This window comes from Aotus nancymaae, unplaced genomic scaffold (assembly GCF_030222135.1).
Source record: "Aotus nancymaae isolate 86718 unplaced genomic scaffold, 86718_ANA_hifiasm-v0.15.2.pri h1tg000108l, whole genome shotgun sequence".
NCBI lineage: Eukaryota > Metazoa > Chordata > Mammalia > Primates > Aotidae > Aotus > Aotus nancymaae.
In genome coordinates, this window is record NW_026988523.1 from 40626298 (window position 1) to 40651863 (window position 25566).

Consider the following 25566-nt stretch of genomic DNA (forward strand, 5'->3'; position numbering starts at 1 on the left):
CCCTCCCCTAGTTCCCCCCCACAGACCTCAGTGTGTGATGTTCCCCTTCCTGTGTCCATGTGTTCTCATTGTTCAACACCCGCCTATGAGTGAGAACATGCGGTGTTTGATTTTCTGTTCTTGTGTCAGTTTGCTGAGAATGATGGTTTCCAGGTTCATCCATGTCCCTACAAAGGACACGAACTCATCGTTTTTTATGGCTGCATAGTATTCCATGGTGTATATGTGCCACATTTTCCTCTTCATTTAAAGGCCTGCATGCACAAATTAGATTTGGAGACAGTTCTGGAGACACTGAATTGGCAACTACAGTCGACAGACATTGCTGCACAGCAAGTACCTCTACATTGTTTCTGTACCCTTAATTTGCAGCAGTCTAGGAGAAAGAATGAAGGAAGGGGAGTAATATTTGTCAGCCCTAACTACATTGTAAAATGAAGCTTTTTTTTTTTTTTTTTGAGAGAGAGTCTCGCTCTGTCACCCATGCAGGAGTGCAGTGGTACAGTATCAGCTCACTACAACCTCCACCTCCTGGGTTCAAGTGATTATCCTGTCTCAGCCTCCCCAGTGGCTGGAATTATAGGCAAGCGCCATCACGCCCACCTAATTTTTGTGTTTTTCTTAGTAGAGATGGGGTTTTGCCCTGTCAGCCAGGCTGGTCTTAAAACTCCTGACCTCAACTGATCCACCTGCCTCGGCCTCCCAAAGTGCTGGGATTATAGGCTTGAGCCACCGTGCTCAACCTGAAGCATTTTATGATGCTCACTACAGGGTGTTCATAAGTGGTAAATAAGGTCATTGGTCTAGATAACTTAAGATCCACTGCAACCTGGAGATGAAGAACTTTATAAAGAACTTTATAAAGGGGATAATTATTACTACCCATCAGAGTTTAGATTTAGTCCCACTGATTATATTTTTCCTTTTATAGACAGAGAAATCAGCGAAAAATAAATATATATTTGGAGGATTAAATCCCAATCTATATCTCGAGGTTACTTTTATGTCCAATAGTTGTGATATAACATGTTGCTTAGAATAGTTCTATAAATGGAATTCATACATAGGACCACAGAATCGCTTCTTCACAGGGTTTCAGAGTTGGAGGACATATAAAAGGACAAATCAATCCATAAATCTGTAAGTAATCCTAAAAGAAGAGTGGTGTGTCAGTTATTGGCACCAGTACATGATGAATCCTGCTGGGTTGTGGAAAAAGGAGAAACTGACCTGAACAAAACCACACTCTACACAGCTGTCCCCGGCATTCCACCACCTGTTAGCATTCAGTATTAATTTCATGGATCAAATCAAGGCATGCAAGTGCATTAAATAATTTTTTAAAAAACAACTGCTGATTGCTGAGGGTCTATGAGGGAAGAAAAATTAGGAGCTGTTATTTTCCTATCAACCATTACCCGCATTAACAAGAACAGGAAATGTGAATAAATAAAACTGTTACATCATACCAGAAATAAGAACAGCTGAATCCCCTAAAGGATTTTATATTCTATCATCAGACAACTAAAGAAAATAATTCCATATAAATGGCTGCATTAATCATTGAAAGAAACCTTCCTGCTTTTTTAAAAGAGCAACTAGAAATACTTACCTTTTGAAAATAGAGTAACCATTTATTAAACCATATATACCATTGAGGATATTTTGGGCGTAAAAGGGAATTTCCACAATAATTCTATAGTAATCTTTTATAGCCAAAGTTATGAAGAAGATCAGGATTTGGGAAAATTGTGGTCAAGATTTGATTTTCCTTTTCTGTTTGATAGCCTTATCTAAATTCTCCTAGCTTGAATGTAGTAAATATGAGTGTGTAAAAACGTATGTATATCTAATTCATCTCTTGGGGGAGGTTTAATGTAACTATAAATAAAAATTCTTTCCCCAAGTGAAAAAAAATTACATAGTGGTGAAGTCTACCTTTTCTCATTTCTCTACATCCAAAACTATCACCAAGTACTGTTAATTTTACTTTATAAAGCTGTCTTGATAAGTCTCTTCAACTTCATCACCACTGCTTTAAATGAGGCATACTTTCTCATTTGGATTATGGCAGCAGTCTCTCTTCCTTTAGTCTCTTCTGCAGATCCACCTCTGCCACCTCCACCCTTCATATCATCCATCGTGTATTTTTCCCTGCCTAAATTCCTTGGTTGGCGTCTGTTAAATCCAAGTTCCTTAAGCATGGCATACAGGGGCCAGCTTCTATGAGCTGTTCCTTACTTCTCCTGTCTCATTTCCTGACGCTTTCCCTTATACCTTGAGATGCAGCTTACCAGTACCTCTACCACATATACAACCACATACATATACACCCTGATCCCCTCCCTCATGTACAGCCATATATATTTCTCTCCACCACATCCTTTATCACACTCCTACAAGCCTTGAAGCAATCTGAACACAGAAACCATCTTTGATTTTCAACTCTTAATTGGGGCTGAACATACTTGTCTTGAACACAAATTGCTGCTTTGTTAGTATAGGTATCCTAATATGGCACATGTATATAGTTAAAGCTATAATGCATTCCCCAAGTTCCCTTTCAGGACTAAAGGGTTATTTCCCAATAGCTGGAAGTCTTGCTGCCAGAAAGCCTTCTTCAGGAATTGCCTTGTCTCAACTCAAGACAACCCTGAAGGACTTTCCCAGTTTCCTGTGGGGTCTACTGAGACCTTGAGATTGTACTGAAGTCAACTTCTCCCTCTGCTGTTGCTTCCCTTCCACAGGTGTTTATCACAAGAACAATCTCTGATAAACTTCCTGTAAGCACACTCTCAGAGTCAGCTTGCTGGGGAACCCAAGCCATAATATGTTTGTCTTGTTGACACTTTCTTCTGAGTTCTAAATCATGCGAAGTTATGGTTACCTAAAATCTTACTAATTGAAGATCATTTAATCAGACTTGTATTCAGCACCTGCTCCATGCCAGGCATTGTGCCAGATACAAGGGAAACAAATCAAGACTTGGCCTCTGCCCTGGAGTTTACAGTTTGAGGTGACAGTTACACATGAAACTAACTGTACTAGAGCGTCTTGAGAATCTTTCTGACTTAAACATCAATAATTTTAGTATAAAAGTCAAAAGAAGGGACTTTGTGGTGTTAAAAAAACAAAAGGAAAATATTTCAGGGGAAGGAAAATGAATATAAATAAGTAGAATGAAATTTTAGAAGAGCACAGAATTTGTCTTTGTAATTCTGGAAGCCTTTGGGGAAGAGATAATTTTTTCACTTTTCATTTTGAAATAATTTCAAACTTACAGAAAAGTCACAAGAATACTGAACTTGCATATACCTTTTATTGCAAATTCATCAGCTTTTAACATTTTCCCTCATTCTTTTTCTTTACACACATACAATTTGTTTTTGTGAACCATCTGAAAATAGGTTAAATACTACATTATATCACTTTATTCCTTAATAATGTACTTCCTAAAAACAAGGGTATTCACCTCTGTAACCACAATATAGTTATCAAAGTCAGGAAATTTGACTTTGATCTTTAATCTAGAGTCCAGATTCAGATTCTGTTAATCGTCCCCAAAAAGATGAGTTTAGGAAGAGTCATATAACTTAACATTTGTAATGTAAACTAAAAATCGTATGAAGTAAGCCATAGAAGATCTCGGAAGTTTGCTAACATTATTTAAATACCACAGTGAAATGCACCACTTCTGATTTTCTATGGAGAAAGCAAGGATTAGGCTCATGTTACCTGTAAAGGTGTGACTTATGGCTCCCCAGAAGTGAACCTTACTCTGGAGAGCCCATTTGGTGAGGTTCTTTTCACAAGAGATTGTCTATTTTTGACCCAGGGATTGTCGATTTGTTGAGCTCCCATGTAAGTATGCCGCCTTGTCATTAACACGTCTTCACAATACTTATCTTAAACGACATTCTTTGGAACTGTCTTTCATAGTGGGGCACCCCGCCAGCCAGGCCGGCAGGTAGGTAGAAGGGCGGCTTCGGGAACTAGATCCTGCTGCTCTCCCCTAACACGTGGTCCTTGATGTTCGAGCGGACTGGGCCGCGAACCTCAGCACACAGCGCTTTGCCAGGGCCCAGGGACACCCGTCAGCCTGTCGAAGGTGTCTGGAGGACTTGGGCGGGGGCGCGACTTCTGCTGCACGACTTCCTCTCCAGCCTCGCGGGCTTCTAGGACCCTATGATGTAATTTCCGGAGTGGTCTGTTGGGAGTTGTGGCAGCGGCGAGGCCCAAGCACGGCCGGCCAAGTGGGGGGCAAAACCCATGTCGTGTCCACCCCAAAGGTCGGCGCCTCTAGAAGCCATGGCTTTTCCGCTGAAGCTAGAGCCGGACATGCAGGGAAAAGTAGATTTGTTTCGGGCCCGTATCGCCCAGGAAGCCGAGGATCTCGTGTCCACCTTCTTTCCTCAGAAGCTCTCAGAGTTGGATAGCCGAGTTCAGGAGCTCCGGCTGCAAGACCTGCCCAGAATCCATTCAGTGCCAACCCCGGAGCCCCTGGACACCCTGGTCACCGTGGGGGATGGGCCCAACCGGGATCTGCCGCCTCTGCAGACCCAGTTCTCCATCAAGGTCCCAGCACTGCCTGGCAGCGAGGGACAGCTTCTGCGGAGCAACCAGCATCTGGTGGAGCTGATTGAGCGGGTAAAACCTGAGATCGAGCTGTTGAGAGAGAAATGCAACACAGTGCGGATGTGGGTGCAGCTGCTCATCCCGAAGGTGGAGGACGGCAACAACTTCGGGGTGTCTATCCAGGAAGACACTGTGGACCAGCTGTGGACCGTGGAGAGCACAGCGACCTCCTATCTACGAGGCTTCTCCACCTACTACAACACCCGGGCCAAGTTGGTATCCAAGATAGTGAAGTACCCGCAAGTGGAAGATTATCGCCGCACTGTAGCAGAGGTGGATGAAAACGAGTATCTGAGTGTGCGCCGGATCCTGCTGCACCTACGGAACGAGTATGCCACCTTGCATGATGTAATCCTTAAAAACTTCGAGAAGATCAAGACCCCTCGGAGCACCAACACTGATAACCTATACTGATAGCCTTTCTTCACCCCACTTGCCTTCAGGAGTTGGCTGAGCTGTTTAGGCAGCTAGAAAGCTGGTTATTAATGACTCTACAGGTGGTGAAATGACTGGAAATGTGCGTTATTACTTAGTTAGAATTTCATACAGCTTACTCTCATATTGAATGATCTTTTGGTGTAATTTTCATTTGATTTTCCATTTGTGGGGAGAATGGGGACAAACCATCAAGGAGAAAGGACTGCCATTTTTAAAAGCAGCTTTGTAGATGAATGTTGGCCAAGGTTTATTATGGCGTTGGTGACATTGAATGGTTTCAGGGGTTAGTTAAAAACTAAAGCTTAAAAGAAATTTAAATGAAGCTTTTCCTAAAGTTCTGCTGTCTGTTAAACTTTGTTCAAACTTCAGAATGCTCCTTTTACACCATCATTTTTCTTTTTTGCAAGGAGGGGAGTTTAAAGGGATATGTTTAGGTCATTGTATGCCTCTAGTTTAGCAGATTGAAATAAAACTGGTTATAAAATTTTATGATGGCCTAAGTGTGCTTATCTGAACTTTAATTTGCAGCTGTGGACAATTCAGATGATAATTTCCTACCTCAGATGGACTGATACACTTGATACTTTTCAATTCTGATATGTAAGAAAAATGAGCAAAGAGTAATAGATTTTAATTCTTCTAAACAAATGCATACCCACTTCCCTTAGAATGAAAAGGAATCGATGGAAAATTACTTCCTTCTGTAACTTTCTACCATCTCAGCATCTTCATTTCCTTTTACACAATTTAGAATTTCTTCTGTGTATCCATCTGTCTCTTTAAGTCTCTGCTAAATCCATCAAGCTTTGAATCCCGTAATACTTTTCCCCCAGTTGATTTTCATTTTCGTTTCTTTTTGTCTCTTAAGATATTTGTTATAGTCCCTCATTAGCATTTATCTCTCACATTATATAGGTTATTCTTTAAAGGCTCTAAAATGTGGCTTTGCATTTTCCTACCTCGTTGAGGGGAAGCCGTTGTCTTCTCAACAGTGAACTATATGGTTGGTATTTTTAAAGTTCAGCATTTCCAGATTTCATTTTCAGGTAAGGTAAATTACTGTACTATGAGTCTATTCTAGCCTATGTAGATTAGAAAAATCATGCACTGGATTAGCAGAAACTTTATTTTCAAAGTAAACCCTGAAAAATGATAACAAGTGAAATTATTCTTTTGTTGAACTTCTGAAAAGCCCAAGTCTTTCAAATCTGTGCTTAAAAAACAACAACAGCAAAAGGTATTGCCTAACAGATGTCTTACATCCTCCTCCTTCAAGTAAAAAGTTCTTTTTATTTTCCCTTTAAGATATTCTATCTGATTCAGAAAAGTGCCAGGAACCCTAAATCAGTTCATACCATTTGACAGGCTTTAATTGCACACAAATAATGTAATGGACAATGTAAGGAAAGAACAAATGTTGCTTAATTTTTCAACCAACGTTAATCATCTAACATTTAACGTATCTGTTCCATACGTTATATAATCATCTTTTGCTTGTTTCTTTTACTCAAACTGTCAAGCCTTATGCCAGGTTGAAATAAATTTTATCCAATCCAGGCATTCCTTTTACTAAGAAAATACTCATGTCCTTTGTAGTTAAAGATTTCTGGTATATGCATTTTTTACCTTTTTCCATCTCTATATCGAATTAAGTTGGCTCTGGAATACTTTATAAAGTCCCTACTCTGCAAAAATTAATCCCTTTGTGATTTTCCCTTTCTTGCAAATGGTTAGAAAAACTTTTATAATAATAGACTTAGGAACTGGTGTTAAAATATGGTATCCAATATGAATCATTTGCCTATTATTAGTACTAGATACTTAAAGCCACCCTTTTGTTCCTTTTAAGATGACAGCTGAACTGCGTGGGTGTGTTTTGAAGAAATGGTTTTAAAAACGTATTTTGGAATTAAGTAATTTTAGTTTTAAATTCTAAAACTAAAACATGAAAGCCACTAACTGAAATTTGATTGGAAATTGAAATTTGTAGATCTAGTTTTTAAAACCGAGTGAAAAATGTCTTTCTTAAACCACATTAATGAGGGAGACAAGTCTTAATTTTAAAGTTCTTAAACTTCAGACTTCTTAAACATTTGGGCTTACAGTTTTTTTTGTTTTGTTTTGTTTTGTTTTGTTTAATGTTGAGAAGGAGTCTCATTCTGTCACCCAGGCTGGAGTGCAGTGGCGCCATCTTGGCTCACTGCAACGTCTGCATCGCGGCTTCAGTGATTCTCCTGCCTCAGCCTTCCAAGCAGCTGGGACTACAGGCGTGTGCCACCACGGCTGGCTAATTTTTTGTATTTTTAGTAGAGATGGGGTTTCACTGTGTTAGGTTGGTCTCAATCTCCTGACCTCGTGATCCATCTGCCTCGGCCTCCCAAAGTGCTGGGATTACAGGCATGAGCTATGGTTTGGAGTTCCTAAATATTACTGAATTATTTAAAAATTCTTCTCTGGTTATTAGAGGCAACATTTATTTTATAGTTTTTATATAGAATTCTTACCAAATGGTCTCAACCATTAATAGATAACCATGTGATCAATTTAAGTGCTTTTTAATTTCAGGCCAAGGGGGCCAGATCTCTTGAGGTCAGGAGTTCAAGACCAGCCTGGCCAGTGTGGTGAAACCCTGTCTCTACCAAAAATTACAAAAGTTAGCTGGGCATGGTGATGTGTGCCTGTAGTCCCAGCTACTCGGGAGGCTGAGGTGGGAGAATTGCTTGAATCTGGGAGGTGGAACTAAGATTTCTAAGGTAACTAAGATAATCCTTGGAGTTGAGCCAAAACCTGCTACTGTGGTATATTTTGGAGATGTGGGTTTCCATTAGGTATAGATTTTTTTGACTCCTAGTAAATTTTTTATTGATTTATCATATGGTTCATAATGTATAATTCAGTAAAAGCCATTCAGAGAGAGGCTAAACATTGCAAGCCAAACCTTCTCACAGTGCAACTTGGTCTTGGAACTTAGAATGCTTACAGGAATGGATGGCTAGCATACTCCTTACACATGCCTTCTAAATATCATATCCAGGCTTTTGATGAGAGACTAATACTAATATTCTGTATTGCTAAGTCGGGGTACTCCATATGCTTTATAAACCAAATAGAGGGTAGATTTGACATCTTATGAATACTGAGACATTTACTCAGTGTCTTTATCTGGATGAAAGCATAGCGTATCTCTTGTGCCTTGAGAGAATCTATAGGCAGTTAGGTTTTTCCTCAAGGAGCAACATTTGAACACTCAATTAAATCCCCATGATTTCATTGAATTCCCATAATATGGTTTTATAGTACTCATTGTGTTCTGTTTTTTGTGTTTTTTTTATTTTTATTTTTTGAGATGGAGTCTCACTCTGTCACCCAGGCTGGAGTGTAGTGGTGCAGTCTTGGCTCACTGCAGCCTTCACCTTCCAGTTTCAAGAGATTCTCCTGCCTCAGCCTCCTGAGTAGCTGGGATTACAAGCTTGTACCATCATGCCCGGCTGATTTTTGTATTTTCAGTAGAGATGGGGATTTCACCACATTGGCCAGGCTGGTCTTGACATCTTGACCTCAGGCGATCATCCCACCTTGGCCTCCCAAAGTGTTGGTATTACAGGCGTGAGCCACCATGCCTGGCCTGTATTCTGTATTTTTATGTATATCCTCACTAAATACGTTTCTTGAGAATAATGAAGGTTTTTTTATTCACCCTTTTATCCATTATGGCGTTTTGCATATGGTAAAATTCTAAAGTATAGCCAAACCAAACCTGGATCAAACTAAAGAAAATTGTTTCTCCCCTTTCTTGTTAGAGGAGGCACTTTGTTACAACAGAGGATATATGTAGGTAAGTGTACCCAGGAATATGTAAGAATGTTGAGACATCTGAAAATCTGATTCAGAATTAAAGGCAAATAAAGTTTCTACACTGTTTTCTGGCTTCTAATTAAACTATTTTTTTTTCATATCACAATAATATAAATATTTTAAAGTACTCCAGGCAGTTCTCCTTCAGTATTCCCAGTGATGTCATTAAGCCTATTCACCCTGCAACAGCTGCAAGTTATTCCAAACATCTGTACTGAATCCTTACACTATACAAGACCATTTGAAATCAACTTTCTCACCCCATTAACAGCTTCAGTAATTCTCTATTACTTTTCTAACCAAGGGTTAGGGAGAAATAAATCTAGTGTATCAGAATGAAAAATCCTGAAAATCGCTTTTCAAAACTAATTCTCTGTGGTCACAAACATAATGTTTAATTTACTCTTCCAGATTTCTGTACTTAAAAAGTTAGTTTCTTAAATACGTAAAAGTTAGATCATTTGATAAATGCTTAAAAATAATTTCCCTTAAGTTTATTAAGTCTTATTTGGTAGTAAATATAAAAGACAAACATTCCAGGTAAAAATTATTTCATACATTTTAAACAGTTTATTTAGAGTGAGTGTAGTCAACTCAAAACTCCCCTGCCTTATTCCTCTGGGTCTTGCATATTGGTGGAAATTTTTCTCTGCTCTTTTTTTTTACATTTTATGTTGTGGGATAAGCATGGAATTATTGAACCTATGACCTATATATTCCACAACTTACTTCAATCCTTCTATTAGGCACCCATCCAGAGTAGAAGAAACTTCTCAGATCACAGAAGATCCTCAAAAAATGTCATTTTGTTTAGTTTCATTTCAGTATTACATTGATGAGAAAAAAATGAGTTCCCAGCTGGGGCCACTGTCTCTGTGGAGTTTTAATGTGCTCCCCATGTGTCTGCATGGGTTTTCTCCAGTTTCCTCCCACATCCTTATAACCTTTGCTTCACAAACATTTATTTACTTAGCCCACCATCACTATGACTGGCATCACTTACTGATTCACCAAAAATTACATAAATTATCTTACTTGTTTTTATTAGTCTTTATTAAATGCATGTATAGTTCACATTTATTTCAATATTTAATATTAGAAGTGCTTGGGGTCTTTATTTAGAAGTTTGGTGATGTTTTTGTAGCCAGAAATATGCTGTAGGAACATAACTCTTGTTTATATCAATTAGGCTATGGTAAAACTGGTTTCCTTTATGTCATTTCACTTAAAGAATTTATGGACAACATGAGGAATAGTATTTAACTTTTGCTTATAAATAATTAACAGATGACATGAAAAGAGACCTCTTAGGAAGCCATTTTTACGAGCCTGTTGAGCCGGGGATTAACATTTTCAATAAGAAGCCAGTAAGTCAAATATAATCTTTTGCATTTAAATGCCATATCATTATGTTATATTACTAGAAGTCTAAAGACCAAACAGTGTGGTAGGAAGAATAAAATGTTACTTATGAATATAATTTCTGCTTATACTTTTAGAAAGAAGATTAAAAGTATTGACAACAAATGAAGTCAGAATACCTTGATTAAAGTAGTTTATTAAAAGTATCTCCTTAATGTGCTAATTATTTGCTTTGCATATGTACGCATAGTGACATACATTTATGCATTAGCTGAGACATGTTCATTCTTTGAGTTTTGTGCAAAACTAATCTTCAGTTACACAAAAGCATTTAAAAATTTTACGTTTGAAAGAAAATTAAGCAATGCTGTGTGAAACTGAAAAATGAAAACTTGGATTAAAAAGTATTTTCAAATATAGGATAGTACATATATATGAGAATATATATATGTTTGAGAATTTTTTTGTGTATAATCTTAGTAACATCTTTATGTTTGATACACAGTTATAGTAGATAGACCACTATGTTACCCACTTACACATTCTTTTGTCCTATTAAGTAACAAACATCGTTCTTACTGTAATAAAACAGGTATTTCTGTCTGTCATACATATGAAATATTTGTATGTATTTATGGGAAGTAATTTTTAAAGCTGGTTAGTCCTTTTTTCATCATTTCAACTTTTATTTTAGATTCAGGGGTCCATGTGCAGCAGGTTTGTTACATTTGGCATATTGTGTGATGCTGAGATTTGGGGTAAAAATGCTCCTATCATTCAGTAATGATCATAGTACCCAACCAGTTAGTTTTTTAACCCTAGAGTAGATATTGCCCCAAAGGAAGATATACAAATGGCCAATAGCACATAAAAATGAGCTCAATATTATTAGCCATTAGTAGAAATTAAAATTAAGAAATGTTTAAATATTTAATGTTTTATTTGAAAATAATAAACCATTAAAATTTTAAATAACATTTTTAATGGAAAATAATTATATCCTCCAAAGCAGAAAAACAAAAATTAGTGAGACGAGTAGCATTGTTTTACAGTTTTGCAGGTTTTTAATATGTGATTTAATGGAAGATAATGGGATTCTTATATATGTTTCTGTATTCAGTCTGTTGCAATATATTGTTTTAGTTGACATATTTGAAGAAAATCTACCCTCATTCAGATAAGTAGTTGTAAAAGGAAGGAGTATTTTAACAGCCTTTTCAAATACTTGTGAATTATTATCTTTTGATGCTACATAAAAATTCAGCAAGTGATAATTTCTTAAAAGATTAGTTGCACTATAGAATCTAAAGCCATATCAATGACACTTTTATCCTCTATAACATTAAAAAATCCATTGATCTGTCTTGCAGTTTGAATGGAACCTTGTACTCATGCATGATTTTGAAATATCATTCACTGCTCATTTGGAAGATATTTGCTCACTAAGAGTTAGGCAGATCTTCCAAATATGAACCTATTTCATTATACAATGTCAAAAAATCACATTCATTAATATCACCACTAATCACATCAAGAAAGATCATACTCACGGTGGTAGATACATAGTTTCCAAAATTCTGATTTTTACTCGAAATCCCAAATTTTATCATTTGCAAATACTGTAAAGTTTTTTCTTTGAAATATCAGGCTTAACTCATTTTTAAAAAGTGCTTGATGGGTTACCGATGCCTGAATAACAATAATTTGACATTATTTCAAGTAAAAGTGGTATTGAAAAAAAGTGGGTTGTTCAGCTTGCAAATCATTCACCCAAGTGCTTTTTCTTGAGATAGCCATTATTTCAGTAGGCAGCAGAACAGTTTTCTGTGTCCTTGCCATTTCATCACAGAGAATGTTAATAATTTTTACTGCTTCAACAAGGATATTCTAAATTGCAATTGGCTTTAAAATATTTTATTCATTTATTTGTTTGTTGGTTGATTCATTTCTGTATGTGGCAGTGAAAAATACAGTGACTACTAGTCCAGTTTGGTGCCACTACATAGATCTATGCTAAGGCCTAGCAGTTTTGCCTTACTTTTTCACCAACAGAGTAAATTTCAACTGAGTGCAAAAAGGCAAATAATGTCCTAGTACTAACTTGAAAATAACTTGACCTTAGTATTATTGTGAAAATAGTTTGACCTGAAAGGGTCCTTGCCTCCTTAGGGAAAAAAACTAGTCAAAAAGCTATTGTAATAGTCCTCCTATAGCTAATTTACATTATAAATTATTTGTGGATACCTACTATATGAAAGGTTGTAGTAGATTCTGGGGATTCAGCAATGGATAAAACAGATGAAATGTCTGCTGTTATGGAGCTCATTTGTAAAGGGTGAAGAGATATATTAGGGGTTAGAGAGAAAAGTAAAGCAGAGAAAGGAAAGGAGGTGAGTGTGTTTGGTGGGGATGTGTGTGTACAGTTTAACTAAGGTGGCCAGGAAAGACCTCACTGAGAAGCTGACATTCGAATGAAGATCTGAAGTGGGGGCAGGTAAAGGTGTATGCCTATACAAAGGTCACAGCTGAGGCTGCCCCTCTTTATCCATCTCTTTTCATCCAACTTCCAGACCTTTTTTTTTTTTTTCTGCTGGTAACTCATACCTTTTAAAGTTTAAACCAATTTACTTTCTTCCAACTCTGCTCTCCACCACTTCTTTGCCCCTAGCACACACACAATTAATCAGCACTTAAAAACAAAAACAAAAACCTAGCTCTTTACAAAAGGTACAGGGATAGAGTGGAGGCTTTGAATACTTGTGCTTCAATTATTTTTCCCCTGTCATCTTTTATATTAAAGGAAATAAAATATAGGGGTGTCTTCTTTTCCTGGTTGAATTGGTAGAGAATATCTGTGGCAGTTAGTGCTAGTGTTTATAAAAAGAATAAACACTAGTGAGATCATGATGGAGAGAGACCAAATCAGTAGGGACTGAATTATAAAGAGATTTCATTTCTAGGCGAAAGAGTTTGGATTGGTCATGAGTGCATGTCATCCTTTATTTTACTCAGTAGTGGAACAATGGCTCTCAACTATGTGGTTGAAGAAATAAACTTAGACAACAAATCTAAATTTCCTGTATCCGTTGCATTTACCTGTTGCATTTCCTTAAGGACTTTGCTCTCCTCAAACTTTTTGGTCCTTTTTTTTTTTTTTTTCAATCAAACACTTGTAAGTGTTGGAATACTAACTTGTCTAATCTTTATAAACAGTTGGTGCAATAGGTATTGTTATCCCTGTTTTACTAATGAGAAGACAAGGACACAGAGAGATTAAGGAACTTGCTCTAGATTCTACAGCTAGAAATTAGGTGGTGGAAGCAGAATTCGAACCCAGGCAGTCTAGCTCCAGAGTCCCTCCTCTTAATCTCTGTCTGTGCCACTCTGAGAGTGCTTGTGAGTCCTGGAACTATCTGCGTCAGAATCACCATGGATACTTGGTAAAAGTGAAAAATTCCGGCCCACCTCAGACTTATCATGTAAGAAATTGTTTTTCTTTTCTTTTCTTTTTTTTTGAGAGGGAGTCTTGCTCTGTCGCCAGGCTGGAGTGCAGTGGCGCAATCTCGGCTCACTGCAACCTACGCCTCCCGGGTTCAAGCGATTCTTCCGCCTCAGCCTCCTGAGTAGCTGGGACTACAGGTGTGTGCCAAACGCCCGGCTAATTTTTGTATTTTTAGTAGAGACGGGGTTTCACCATGTTGGACAGGATGGTCTCGATTTCTTGACCTCGTGATCCACCCGCTTCGGCTAAGAAATTGTTTTTCAAGAGTTGAGGAATGTGGGTAAATTATAAAAACCTGCAGGTGATTCTGATATGTTATATAATAAAATCCTGCAGGTGATTCTGATATGTGTCCTTTGTTAGGAACTTCTGTTTTAGAAGGACCTACTACTGGCACTGTATTTGCTTCTGATCCCAGCTTCCTTTGATTAAATGCTTTCTGAAAGATACACAGTTAGTACAGAACTTAATACTATTATATACTCTTATACCCCAGTTTGACTTTTAAGTCATTACCACCTGAAATTTAAATGAACTCCTTTTTAGAACAATACTTAACCAAACAATTAAAAATTTCATTTTTTACAAATGCATCATATTTTAAAAATGCACTTTAAAACTGAATGAAGGCCAGGCGTGGTGGTTGATGCTTGTAATCTCATCATTTTGGGAGGCTGAGGCAGGTGGATCACTTGAGGTCAGGAGTTCAAGACTAGCCTGGCCAACATGGTGAAACCCTGTCTCTACTAAAAATACAAAAATTAGCTGGGCATGGTGGTGGGTTCCTGTAATCCCAGCTCCTCAGGAGGCTGAGGAAGGAGAATCACTTGAACCCAGGAGGCAGAGGTTGCAGTGAACCGAGATTGTGCCACTGCACTGCAGCCTGAGTGACAGAGTGAGACTGTCTCAAAAAACAAACAAAAAGCAACCGGAATGGAAACTGAGAACTTACTGTTCTATTTATGATGAAAGAAAACTGCTAGACTTTAGAAAGTACACCGTATGTGATATGAAAAGTGAACTCTTCTGGATTGTGGAACAGCCCTATATAGTATCATACCTCCATCTTTAACTAGGATTGCAACTGGCAATAAAGCTCAGCTTCCAAGGCGAGCAAGTGTTGAGTTTGGCTATTTTGTTAACCCAGTATCCTGAGAGAAAATTTGTTCACTCAAGAACATAAAGCATATTATGGTTAAAATTTTTTTATTTCACTTTGTAGTTTGCCTTGTCAAGACTAGTCTTTCCTAAAATGTGCTTTAGGGGCATTTTATAGTCCTCCCTATTTCTTTATGTGAAGCCAAGATCAAAATTGCTTTGAAAAGGATTAAGATCTGGAGTGAAGGCTGGAGGAATAGCTAGACACTGAGGCTCATGCAAGCAGAGATAATTTTAGAAATATAAATTACATGGAACCCCTTTTTTTCTGTCTTTCCAGAAAGTTGTAGAATAATTGATGTGAAAGAGTTGGCTAGTTTATCTCCCTGTGTTCCCTTCCTACGCTGCTGGGCTATCTACACAAGATACAGAACTATCTACTTTGAGATTCTTCCCGGAACGTACAAAATTATTTTTTGTCTCAACCCAACATTTCCCCTCTTTTTTTCCAACAAAAAGTAAAACGATTCTCTTAGGTATCTATGTTTAACTTTTTCCTTGAAGTATTTCCAAATAACTTTTCTCAGGAAACTTGACTCAATTTGCTGTAGCCATAGACCCTCCTCCCTGCCCCCCTGTGGTTTGCTTTGGTAGCACACCTGTAGGACGCAATATAATCCAGGAAATTCACTTCCTACCTACGGTAGTCTTGAGTAAAGGGAATTTTCTAAAATGAAGCATCTTGTAAACATTATATATGACAAATTCCCAAATGGTTAAACTCTTTATGAGTTTAGTGTTTGATCTTTTTCCTTAAGAAGACTTTTTTTTGGATTGCTGCTCTGCTGGCACTCAACAAATTACAATTGCTAACAAGTTTCAGGGGCCCTAACTTACTTTAGTAAATCATATACTTACCAGTTTTTGAAAAGACTCTCTATTATAGCTAACAAAGTTTTGAACTTTGAATGAAGTAATATGAAGCACATGGTCAAAGATTTCCTGCTCCTATACCTGTCCAAAGCCTGTAACCAACATTTTGTCTAAGAGCTTTCCCTAGGGAAATCAATACTGACCTGGTTTAGAAACATTTTTCCTGAAACTCTCACCAAAAGAGAGGAATGATTTTGGATGCTACTATCTTATCCTTAGGAAAGTATTTACAAGAAACCATTTTGACCAAGAAACTCAAAATTAATTCTGGTTTTTAAAAAGAGAAGCGTATATAACTCCTAGATTGAACCTTATGAAATTACTGATATTGGACTCACAAAAATGACATGTTTTTTGTGGTACAGCCTAATACTTTTTGGTGTGAATAAAAGGGGAGGCAGTGTTAGTTAGGCAGTTTTGGGGGGCATCCTATAGACTTGGACATGAAAAGCATATCTTAAATCAAAATCTGAATTTGTACTTACTAGGATTTCAAGCTCATTTTTTCTCTCATGACCTTGCCAGCATTATCAGATTTGTATTAAGTGTCAAAAGTTTCCTCTTGTCAAAGAGTAAACCTTGGCTCATTTTTGGGCCATCTGTTGTACACTAATAGTTTTGATTTATTCTTCTGACTGACATGCATACTAATGGTGCAGATGCAAGCTTTACATTTCCTTCTATTGGTCTGTAGTTTCATTGCGTACATTAGTGGCACAAATACTGCATTCATATTCGCTATTTATATTAACTATTTCTAGTTTTGGGGTGAGTAATATACTTTGCTTGTGTTTTTACTGTGCTGAGAAGCCCTGTATCATGGACATTTTAATAGACTTTAAATGATTAGAATACATTCTACTTAATTTTACCACCCCTAATTTTGTTTTCTTTTTGCGATTTTTATTTTCAGGATATGTCACGACGTGTGTCTGTGTATTTTCAAGATTTCAAATTTTCTAATTGCCATTGCTTTAATGAATGAACACATTTGATTTTTGATCAGCAATTACTATAACTACCAGAAAACAACAAACACTGGTGCCAAATGTAAATTTAGAGAGATAAGTCTGGAAGGCCTACTTCTAGCTGATGCGTTGGCTCTGATTTTTGAGGGTTAACATGCTCTTCAACTTCTTTGACAGCTTGAGAGATGTAAAGTAGAGTGATAGAAGAAAACAAAAGCTCTCTAGGACAGGGACAGGGACGTAGGTTAGAGAAAATTTAATACAAAGCTATTTGTGAAATAAGGCTAGGTGCTATTTTTATTTTTGATCTGTTTTTATCAGTTTTCTATTTGGAAAACCAACCCCTCTCTGGCATCCAGTGGATATGGGCCAAATATAAAATGTTAAGAGGCCGTTGTTACTGTTGGTCTGCTCTGCAAAACTTTTTGCCTAATAGAGGTCTGTGTTGATTGTGTGAAAGCTGCTTGCAGCCTATTGCAGCCTGAGTTTCCTTCATTGTAGGGGAAATTATGATAGAAATACATTCCTTTCTATTAAAGATAAAGGGCTCCAACCTTGAGCCAGAGTTTTCTAATACAGTAGAAGCCATCTTATCTAGTATAATAGGGACTAGTAGATGGTCTGTTAATAAACAATACTGGTTAAAATTATTTTTTAAAAAGATACATATCTTTATTTTATTTGATGATGTTAATGTGCACTCATTGGCTAGTTTTGTGTGTAGAGCCAATGTCTTTCTTTGAGTCCAAATCCACTCTTCAGAGTTCCATGTTGCCTTTATTGCATTAACCACACTCACAATTCGGCAACCATAATTTCCAGTATTGGTTACAGTTACTTTAAATTGGAAGAACTTAGAGGTACTTGTTAAGCAATCTGAGGGCAGACTATTAAGATTTTTATGGTTGTTTTGCAAGAGAACATTTAGAACTTATTTTTATCTTTTTGCTCTCTTTTCACACTATTAGTTTATGTAATATTTTATTAAATTACACAATAATACTAACTAATACAATTAGTGATTAGTCTTGAAAAAAGACACAGCTCAACTAGTCGTGAATGTTCCCTGTGCTATAGGCACCAGTCAGTGAGTTTTACAGGGGAAATGGGAAGGGTCATTTAATCAGTTTCTACTCTACATGGATATGTAAACATTTGATAACTCTCAGTAGGGCCTGAATTTTATTGTGAGTTACCATCATAAACTTCAGCTGAGCAAAATATGGGCCTTTTCTTTTGATAAGCTAGTCTCCAATGCCTTTGTTTTCTTAAAAAGAGAAGAAACATAACTTTGAATGCTGTGTTATGCACTAATATTTTGTTGGTTTCTGTCAAAGTGCTTGGAAGAGGGAGTTGGGAGAACGGTGTGAAAGTAGCGCATTTTCTTGTGTACAACATTGCATAACATTAGAAAACGGATGTTTTATTTTCACAGTGAAACGTTTTGGTGTTTTTCCCCACTCCCCACCCCCATGTTTCTCTAACTTCTTCTGGGAATAAGAGTAACAACACATTGATTATAATATTTGTCCACATGAGTTCATTCCAGAGAAAATCCTATGGTATCTAAGCTCTACAGAAAGCCTGATAAAGACATTTCAGGAGTCCATTTGAAGATGTCTTAAAATTAGTGACAGTTTTGAATGACAGTGCCAAAGTATATTTCTCTCTATGGTAACATTCTTTTTCTACTATCCTTTTTATTTTTAAGTAGTTTCATTTTTCTTGCAGTTGGGTTATTTTTAAACGATTTAATTGTAGGGAAAGAAGTACGAATTCATCAAATTGTACCTCCAGGATTGAATTTCCTTCACTAGTTCCTTAATAGTATTTAAGTAAGAGGAGGTGCGATATCAAGAAGACTAAATTATAAATATGATTTTTCTATGCTGTTAAAAAACAACGATGCTGTCCTTGATTAACCATTATGGAATTCCTCTTGACCAAATACCTTTAAAACTGTTTCACAAATTTATAATTTAACTAGTAATTTGGTTTAGGGTTAGGCTTTAAGTGACAGAAAATCCAAAATATAGTGACTTAGATAAATTAGAAGTTTATTCCTCTTTCATGTGTAAGTTTCAGAGATCTTATGGTAGCTCCTTAATCATCAGGATCCCTGTCTCCTTCTGTCTTCTTGCTCCATAATCCTCACCTTGCAGCTTCCCTCTCATGGTCCAAAAGATGGCTACTCCAGCTCTAGCGGTCATGTCTGCCTTCTAGCTAGCAAGAAGGAGAAAAGGGAAGGAGGGAAGCCTTCCACCATCGCCATCTTGAAGAAGTTGCCATTTCTCCTTACAATCTGTTGACCAGACTGTGTAGCCTTACTTGGTCGCAAAGGAAGCTAGGAAAGAAATACAGTCTTTATTCTGGGTGGCCTTGTGCCCCACCGATTATCACAAGTCCTGTTGCTATTTTAATATTATAGAAGAAGGAGAGCATATATTGGGTAAAAAAAAAAAAAATGGCTGTTTCTACCACAAGTTAGTTTCCCTAACAAAATAAAAACTTGGATTTATATTCTTTAAAAGAAAATATCGTCTGTAGCACGGTGCTGACTACATGACAGGGCACTGTGCTCAGTAAATGTTTTTTAAATGAACAGTAAGAAACCAGTAAATATTTGTTGAGTGATTACAGCTCCTTTGTTTCTGAAAACGTGACTCACAGGATTAATGATCTAAAAAAGAGTAAGATGAACACAGAAAAAATGATTCGAGATTCATTGTTGTGAGGTTCAAGAAGCATTTATTTTGAGGAAGTATTGAGGAAGTGAAGGTAAATGTTCAATGAAGTAACTACACTCCCAGATATATAGATAAGCTAGGTAGATAGATAAAATACATATGGTATATTAAATATATATACACTTATTTTTATTATAAGATAAGTACTGTTAGAGTTGGTAGTATACCAGCTTTGATTCCCTACAGTCTGATTTTTGGGCCTCTTGGTAAACAAGTACTTTAAACTGTTCCCCCAGTTTGCAAACCTTTAATAATTAGAGACAAGGCAGGTTAACTGTAATAATTTGTATGCATACAAGATGTGATTCTTCTTTTTTCATAAATCATAATGTAGTTTTTAGCTTTCTGCTGCAAAAGTAACTAGTTTAGTTACTAGTTACTACTAAAAGTAACTACTTTGTTAGAAATTTAAAAAGAGAAAGTAGGAGACATTGTGTTCAGAAAATCGTGTTTAAAAACAACAATTAGTATGGCATTTGTATCTTAGCAGGAAACTCAGAATTAAGTCTGAGCCTAACCTTAACCCATGACCAGTGGAATCTAAGTGTGTTTATTTTTACAATACCCTTAATTTGGGGCTTGCAAGTTTTTTGGTTTGTTTTCACATTCAATTTAGAGACCCTGAAGCAGTATTTTAATGATAGGAATTAAGCTATGTATAACTTTCATGGCTTGAAGATCAGCAAATTCTGTTTTTCCTTGGTTATAATGTTATCTTTCTCAGAAATGTGTGATCTTTGTGTCTAACAATGCACTTAAAAAAAACAAAACAAAAAATTCCCTTGCTGCAGTGCTGGAATTCTAACAGAACTTTACTCATCTTCCCTCCCCTCCCCGATTTTTAAAAACATGTTCTCATGGAAATGTTGCCTTGAATTACACAAAATAGAAGCAGTTACTGGAAATGTTTTCTACGCAATTCTGTTCATGTATATCAATTTCCATTTGTTTTTCACTTTTTAGATTTTTTTCCTAGTTTCGCTGATAATTGCACTTCATATCAACTTTGAACTTTGAAGTTGTGTTGAATTTTTATTGCTCTCAGCTGTATCAGATCCTACTTTTTGATGAGTTATTTTATATAATAAATTTGTTGGATGAATGGTGAAACAATGAACATAGGAACAAGAAAAGAAAGCAAAATGGGTCTAACTTAGGTTTTGATTTATCTCCAGTTTAACCATGCTCCCTTAAATGGAAATGCTAATATACATTTTTTTCTTTTTTCTCTGACAGTGCTTATGTTTTTGCTAGAAAGAAAAGGAGTTATTGAAAACAGTAGTTAATATCAAAGTTATAAGTCATTTATAATCAGGCTTAGAATGCCTACAGATGTACATACATTTTTCAGAACACTTACATTCTGCCTTTTCTGAAGCCAGACTCTTGGCTCAGTCTTGCTTTCAGTGCTTGTGTGCTGGAAATTAGAAACTTCAGATGCCCTGTAAAATTTAGGACTGACTATACAGTTGTGGTAGGCCTATATTTATAATTTTTTTAACTCTTCTACCAAACTGTATGCTTTTTTAGAGCAAAAACTGTACATCCGCTTTACTATACACCTGTCACTTGCAAATAAATGTCTAATGCTGTGGTCACTTCAAAGGGAGAAGAGGAGGCTAAGCAGGTAAGGCTCTAGGCCTTGGCCCTGCTTCAGTCAAAATCTTTCTTCTACATATTAACAGTTTCTTTATTCTACATGTAGAAAATTCTTGGGATAAGAATTTTGATGGGAAAAAAAGTTTCTCTTCTTTTGAAAAAAGTTTGAAAATGACTGTTTAGTAGATAGATACTTTCAGTATCTTGTGACATTTTCTGGTCTAGTCCCCATGATTTTACAGGACTGAAAATGGAAACACAGAAAGGATATGTAGTCTTGTCCAGATTATACAGGTATTTAGTGGCAGCATTAGAATTAAAATCCCTTGTCTTGACTGCTTGACCAATATTCTTTATAGTGTGCTACAGCATACGTGTTGTAAGAACCTAAGAGTTTTCCAAGATCACTGCACAGTGCCTGATAATGGTAGACACTCCGTAAATGTGTATTACATTAATGAATGAATGATTCTAAGACAGTTTGTAGTTAATTACCTCTAAGCCAACTTCAAATAAAAACTGTCATTTTTCATGACCCCAATGAAATATTGGCCTCTTAGAAACTCTGAATTTGGCCTGTTGTAGGACTAAGCCAATTGTTATATATAACAGATTGTTCTTTGTTAATTTTAGGATCACCTGCTGTTACCAGCTACCACCCATAACAAGACCACAAGACCAAAAATGTCAATTGTGTTACCAGCAATAAACATAAATGGTAAGTTGAAATTTTGGTTTATGAATAACACAAGATTTCTTTGTTTAACCAAGATTCTCTGCATTAGTTCAAAGATATTTAAAATGTTCAGTTAAACGAGTATATATCCATGCATTATTTCTGAAACATTTTACCACTGTTTTCCCAAAAATATTATTTTTAAAATCCATTATTCTTTTTTTAAAAAATTACTATATCATTAGAAAAAGTAGCTCTCTTTTACTTATAAAATTGGAAAAGCTAGCATCTTGACTGCTCTACAGGCTTGCTATCTGGGACCTTTCTTGTCATAAATGTAGTGTAAGAAGCTTCTGCTGTGTTCTGACAGTGAATTTGTAGATTAGATTTTTGGAACTCAGTTTCCTGTGTTACCTAAATATTGATATGATCCTAGACCATGCCACAGGAGCTTATTTATGTTTAATTGATAATACTGACGAGTTTGGTCTTGATAGTATTACTATTGCCTTTTTTTCTATTAGTAGCACTGGACATTAAGCAAAATACAAATAATAATATAAGACACAGATGTTAAGGCATAGTATACCTGCTTATAGTTTAGAAGGAAGAAAAGACAAGCACACAAATCACTGTGCTCCAAAGAGAAAGTCACATAACTAACATGTAAGGAACTGAGAAATCTAGTGAAGGAGAGATTACTTCCAGCTGCGTTCTTCGTGGAGAAGAGAAATAACTCCCATTACCAGCTGTGGATTATAAGTGAGCACAGTCTATATTATTGACTAATCGCTTTCTCTGACACATCATATTGAAAATCGGAGAGTTGGCCGTCTTTTTCAAGTTTGTGTATCTGAAAAAATGGAGGTACTAGTAAATTTTCTGTCTGGTAGTAAAAACCTCATAGTATATGAAGAAGATGAAAATGAAAAGCCCTTTGGACTAACCTGCAGTTGGACCAGTTCACATTCTGATTGATGAATATAATTAAATCATCAAATACAATTATAAAACAAAACACTAGGACTTTGGGGAAATTCTAGATAAGTTTCAATAAAATTTAGTCTTTGGGGAAAAAGTAGTATTCATTGTACATTTTAAGACCGTAGAGGACTATAGAATTTCCCAAGCTGTATATAGACAGCTTGTTAAAAATGCTTAGGAAGTAACTCTATAGACATAAACATAAATGGTTTTTTTGTTAAAGCATAAAAAATTACAGTATTTACTTAGCCTTACAAAGACATTCAGAAGAAGTTTAAGAAAAATGATAACATTGAGAAGAATGTATCTTTCTTCAGTAAAGACATACCTCTGAAATTCATGGAATAATCATATTGCTACCTGAAGAAGAAGAAGAAATTCCAAAGTGCATTTTATTACATTCCAAAGAATGTATTTAGGAAGTCTCATTTATTCTCAATCTACAGGTACCTAAGTTTCTCCGCCTGAACTATAATAGGCCAAAGGGTCCGCTTATGCTCAGAAAGGCTGCTTTCTAAGCTTTATCAAGGCAGAATTCACTTAATTTTGTTATTCTGATATTGGGTTCTTATGCAAGAGAATGCCTGGTCTTATTTTATAACAGTGAGCTATCTATTTATATTAAGCCAAACCCAACAAGATGATGTTTGACTATGTTTATCTTGGCCAGGTGACTGTTTTTAAAGAGGAGCCTTTCATGATTTGGAAAATCTAGTCATTAGAGGATCCTTGTCTTTTTAATCTGTTTCAGACTCTTTGTAAATAGTCTTCTAAAAAACTTCCCTTTTTAGGATAAGTCCTATTAAAAAATTAAGATTCAAATTCAAGAAATTCAAGAAATAGTGATTGAATATATACCATGTTTCAAGTACCATGCTACATCCTCAGCTTTTCTCTGAACAGTCTCTTTATTTTTTGCTCTGAAGATGCTTCTTAAATTGGAGCCTGATTTTTTTTTCCCCCACCTCATGTACCTCAAAGTCTGCAGCAGGGTAGGTGATATCTTTGCTTCCCACTACAGCTTTCACGTTATTTCTCCTTCTTTCTCCTTCAGTCCCCCTAACATCTTGCGAATCTTTCGCATCACAGTTTACTCCTCCTACCCTTCTTTGTTGCTGTCATCTGCTCCACCTTCACTGTGACTCCTCCGCTGCCTCTGTCATCCTGCTGTCTAACTTCAGCATCCACATCAAGGTGTCATTTAGTACTTTAGCCTTTTTTGATCCAGTCATCTTTTATTCCACGCCACCTCAGCCTCCCATCCACCTGGTCATAATCTAGACCTTACTGTCATCAATAGTAGTACTCTCTTTGAAATCTCCTTTTCAGGTATCCCAGTCTCTGTTACGTACTCTCTTACTTCAAAATTCACACTCCAACTACTCTCTTACCTCACAAGTCTACAGTCCTTTGACCTATCACTTATTTTCTGTATCCAGCACATCCTTAATGGCTATACATTCCTCCTTACCCAGCCTAAATTTCATGGTCCCGTACTGTCACCACTCTCTTGGGAACACCCCTTACTTCCTGGCTCCTTTCTTCTTAGGTGCCACTCTCTTGGCAAAACTGCTCTCTAGGTAAACCCAATTCTCCTCTCTATGCCTGCTCTCAAACAGCTGAAAATTGCTAGAAAGTATCGTCCAGTGAGAACAAGTAGATTCACTTCAAATTTATGACCATTGATTTCAAAGGGGTATTTAATATTGCCAGTCATTGCTAGTAAATTCACTTTCCCTCTCTCTGAAAAAAGAATTTCTCACCTTCTCTTGTCAAAACTCCAACATCCTCTCTCCCACCCCTTCAGCTGATGAACTCACCAAATACTACACTGAAAAAATAGATGTCATCATGCGAGAATGACGTCATGTTTCCACTACCACTGGCCCAGCTGCATCTGCACCCACAGACTCTGCCTTCCCTCTTGTTGCACTGAAAGAAAAGTCTCTTCCATTGGGTTCTAAATCCCAGCTTTGTTACTTACTAGATATGTGTCATTGGGCAAGTTAATTAACTTCTGTACCTCAGCTTCCTCATCTGTAAAAGAAGATATTAGTAATACCTTCCTCTAAGAGTTGATGTGAGAATGAAATTGAGTAAAAAGCTTTAAATAGTGCCTATTTTGGGGTTAGCTTCTGTGTTACTGCAATAATCATCATTGCCATTGTCCTTAAGTCATCATCGCCAGCTTCAAAGGTGATTTCTTCCTTTTGGACCCTGACTCCTAGCACCTCTCACAGCGCTCAAAGACTTTACTCCTGCATTTATATCATTCCTCTTTTAAACAGTTTCTTCTTTTCTACTGGATCATTCCCATCAGCATACAAATGTCTTTTTTTTTTTTTTTCCAAGGCAGAGACTCACTCTGTTGCTCAGGTTGGAGTACAGTGGCATGACCCATGGCTCACTCCAGTGTCCCTCTCCTGGGCTCAAGCAATCCTCCCACCTCAGCCTCCCAAGTAGCTCCCAAACACAGGTGCATTCCACTCCCAGCTAATTTTTAAATTATTTGTAGAGACAGGGTCTCCCTGTGTTGCCCAGGCTAGTCTTGAAACAAAGGCTCAAGTGAAACCAAAACCAAGGCTCAAGTGATCCTCCTGCCTCGGTCTCCCAAAGTGCTATGATTACAGGCATGAGCCACTGCAGCCAGCCCAAAATATCTTACTATCACTGTTATGTCTGGTGTAGGAAGACTTCTGTGACTTCACATCCTATTTCTCTGTTACCCTTTAGAGCAAAACACTCAAAAGAGTTACACTCACTGCTTTT

At 36.8% G+C, this 25566-nt stretch overlaps 2 protein-coding genes across 2 annotated transcripts in view; both read left to right on the top strand.

Annotated features, from left to right (window-relative positions):
• Positions 1-25566, top strand: part of ATF6 (activating transcription factor 6) — a 192561-nt gene that overhangs the window by 119404 nt on the left and 47591 nt on the right. Inside the window, exon 15 of the mRNA XM_064370667.1 lies at positions 21771-21855. Coding sequence (XP_064226737.1) covers positions 21771-21855 — 85 coding nt within the window. The remainder of the gene's footprint in view (positions 1-21770; positions 21856-25566) is intronic.
• LOC110569369 (proteasome activator complex subunit 3-like) lies at positions 4270-5054 on the top strand. The gene has a single exon (XM_064370795.1). The coding sequence runs from the start codon at positions 4270-4272 to the stop codon at positions 5047-5049; it is 780 nt and encodes a 259-aa protein (XP_064226865.1). The 3' UTR covers positions 5050-5054.

Bases quoted from the DNA above. Each gene is read 5' to 3' on its own strand.
- LOC110569369 (XM_064370795.1), top strand. From the start codon at position 4,270: ATGTCGTGTCCACCCCAAAGGTCGGCGCCTCTAGAAGCCATGGCTTTT.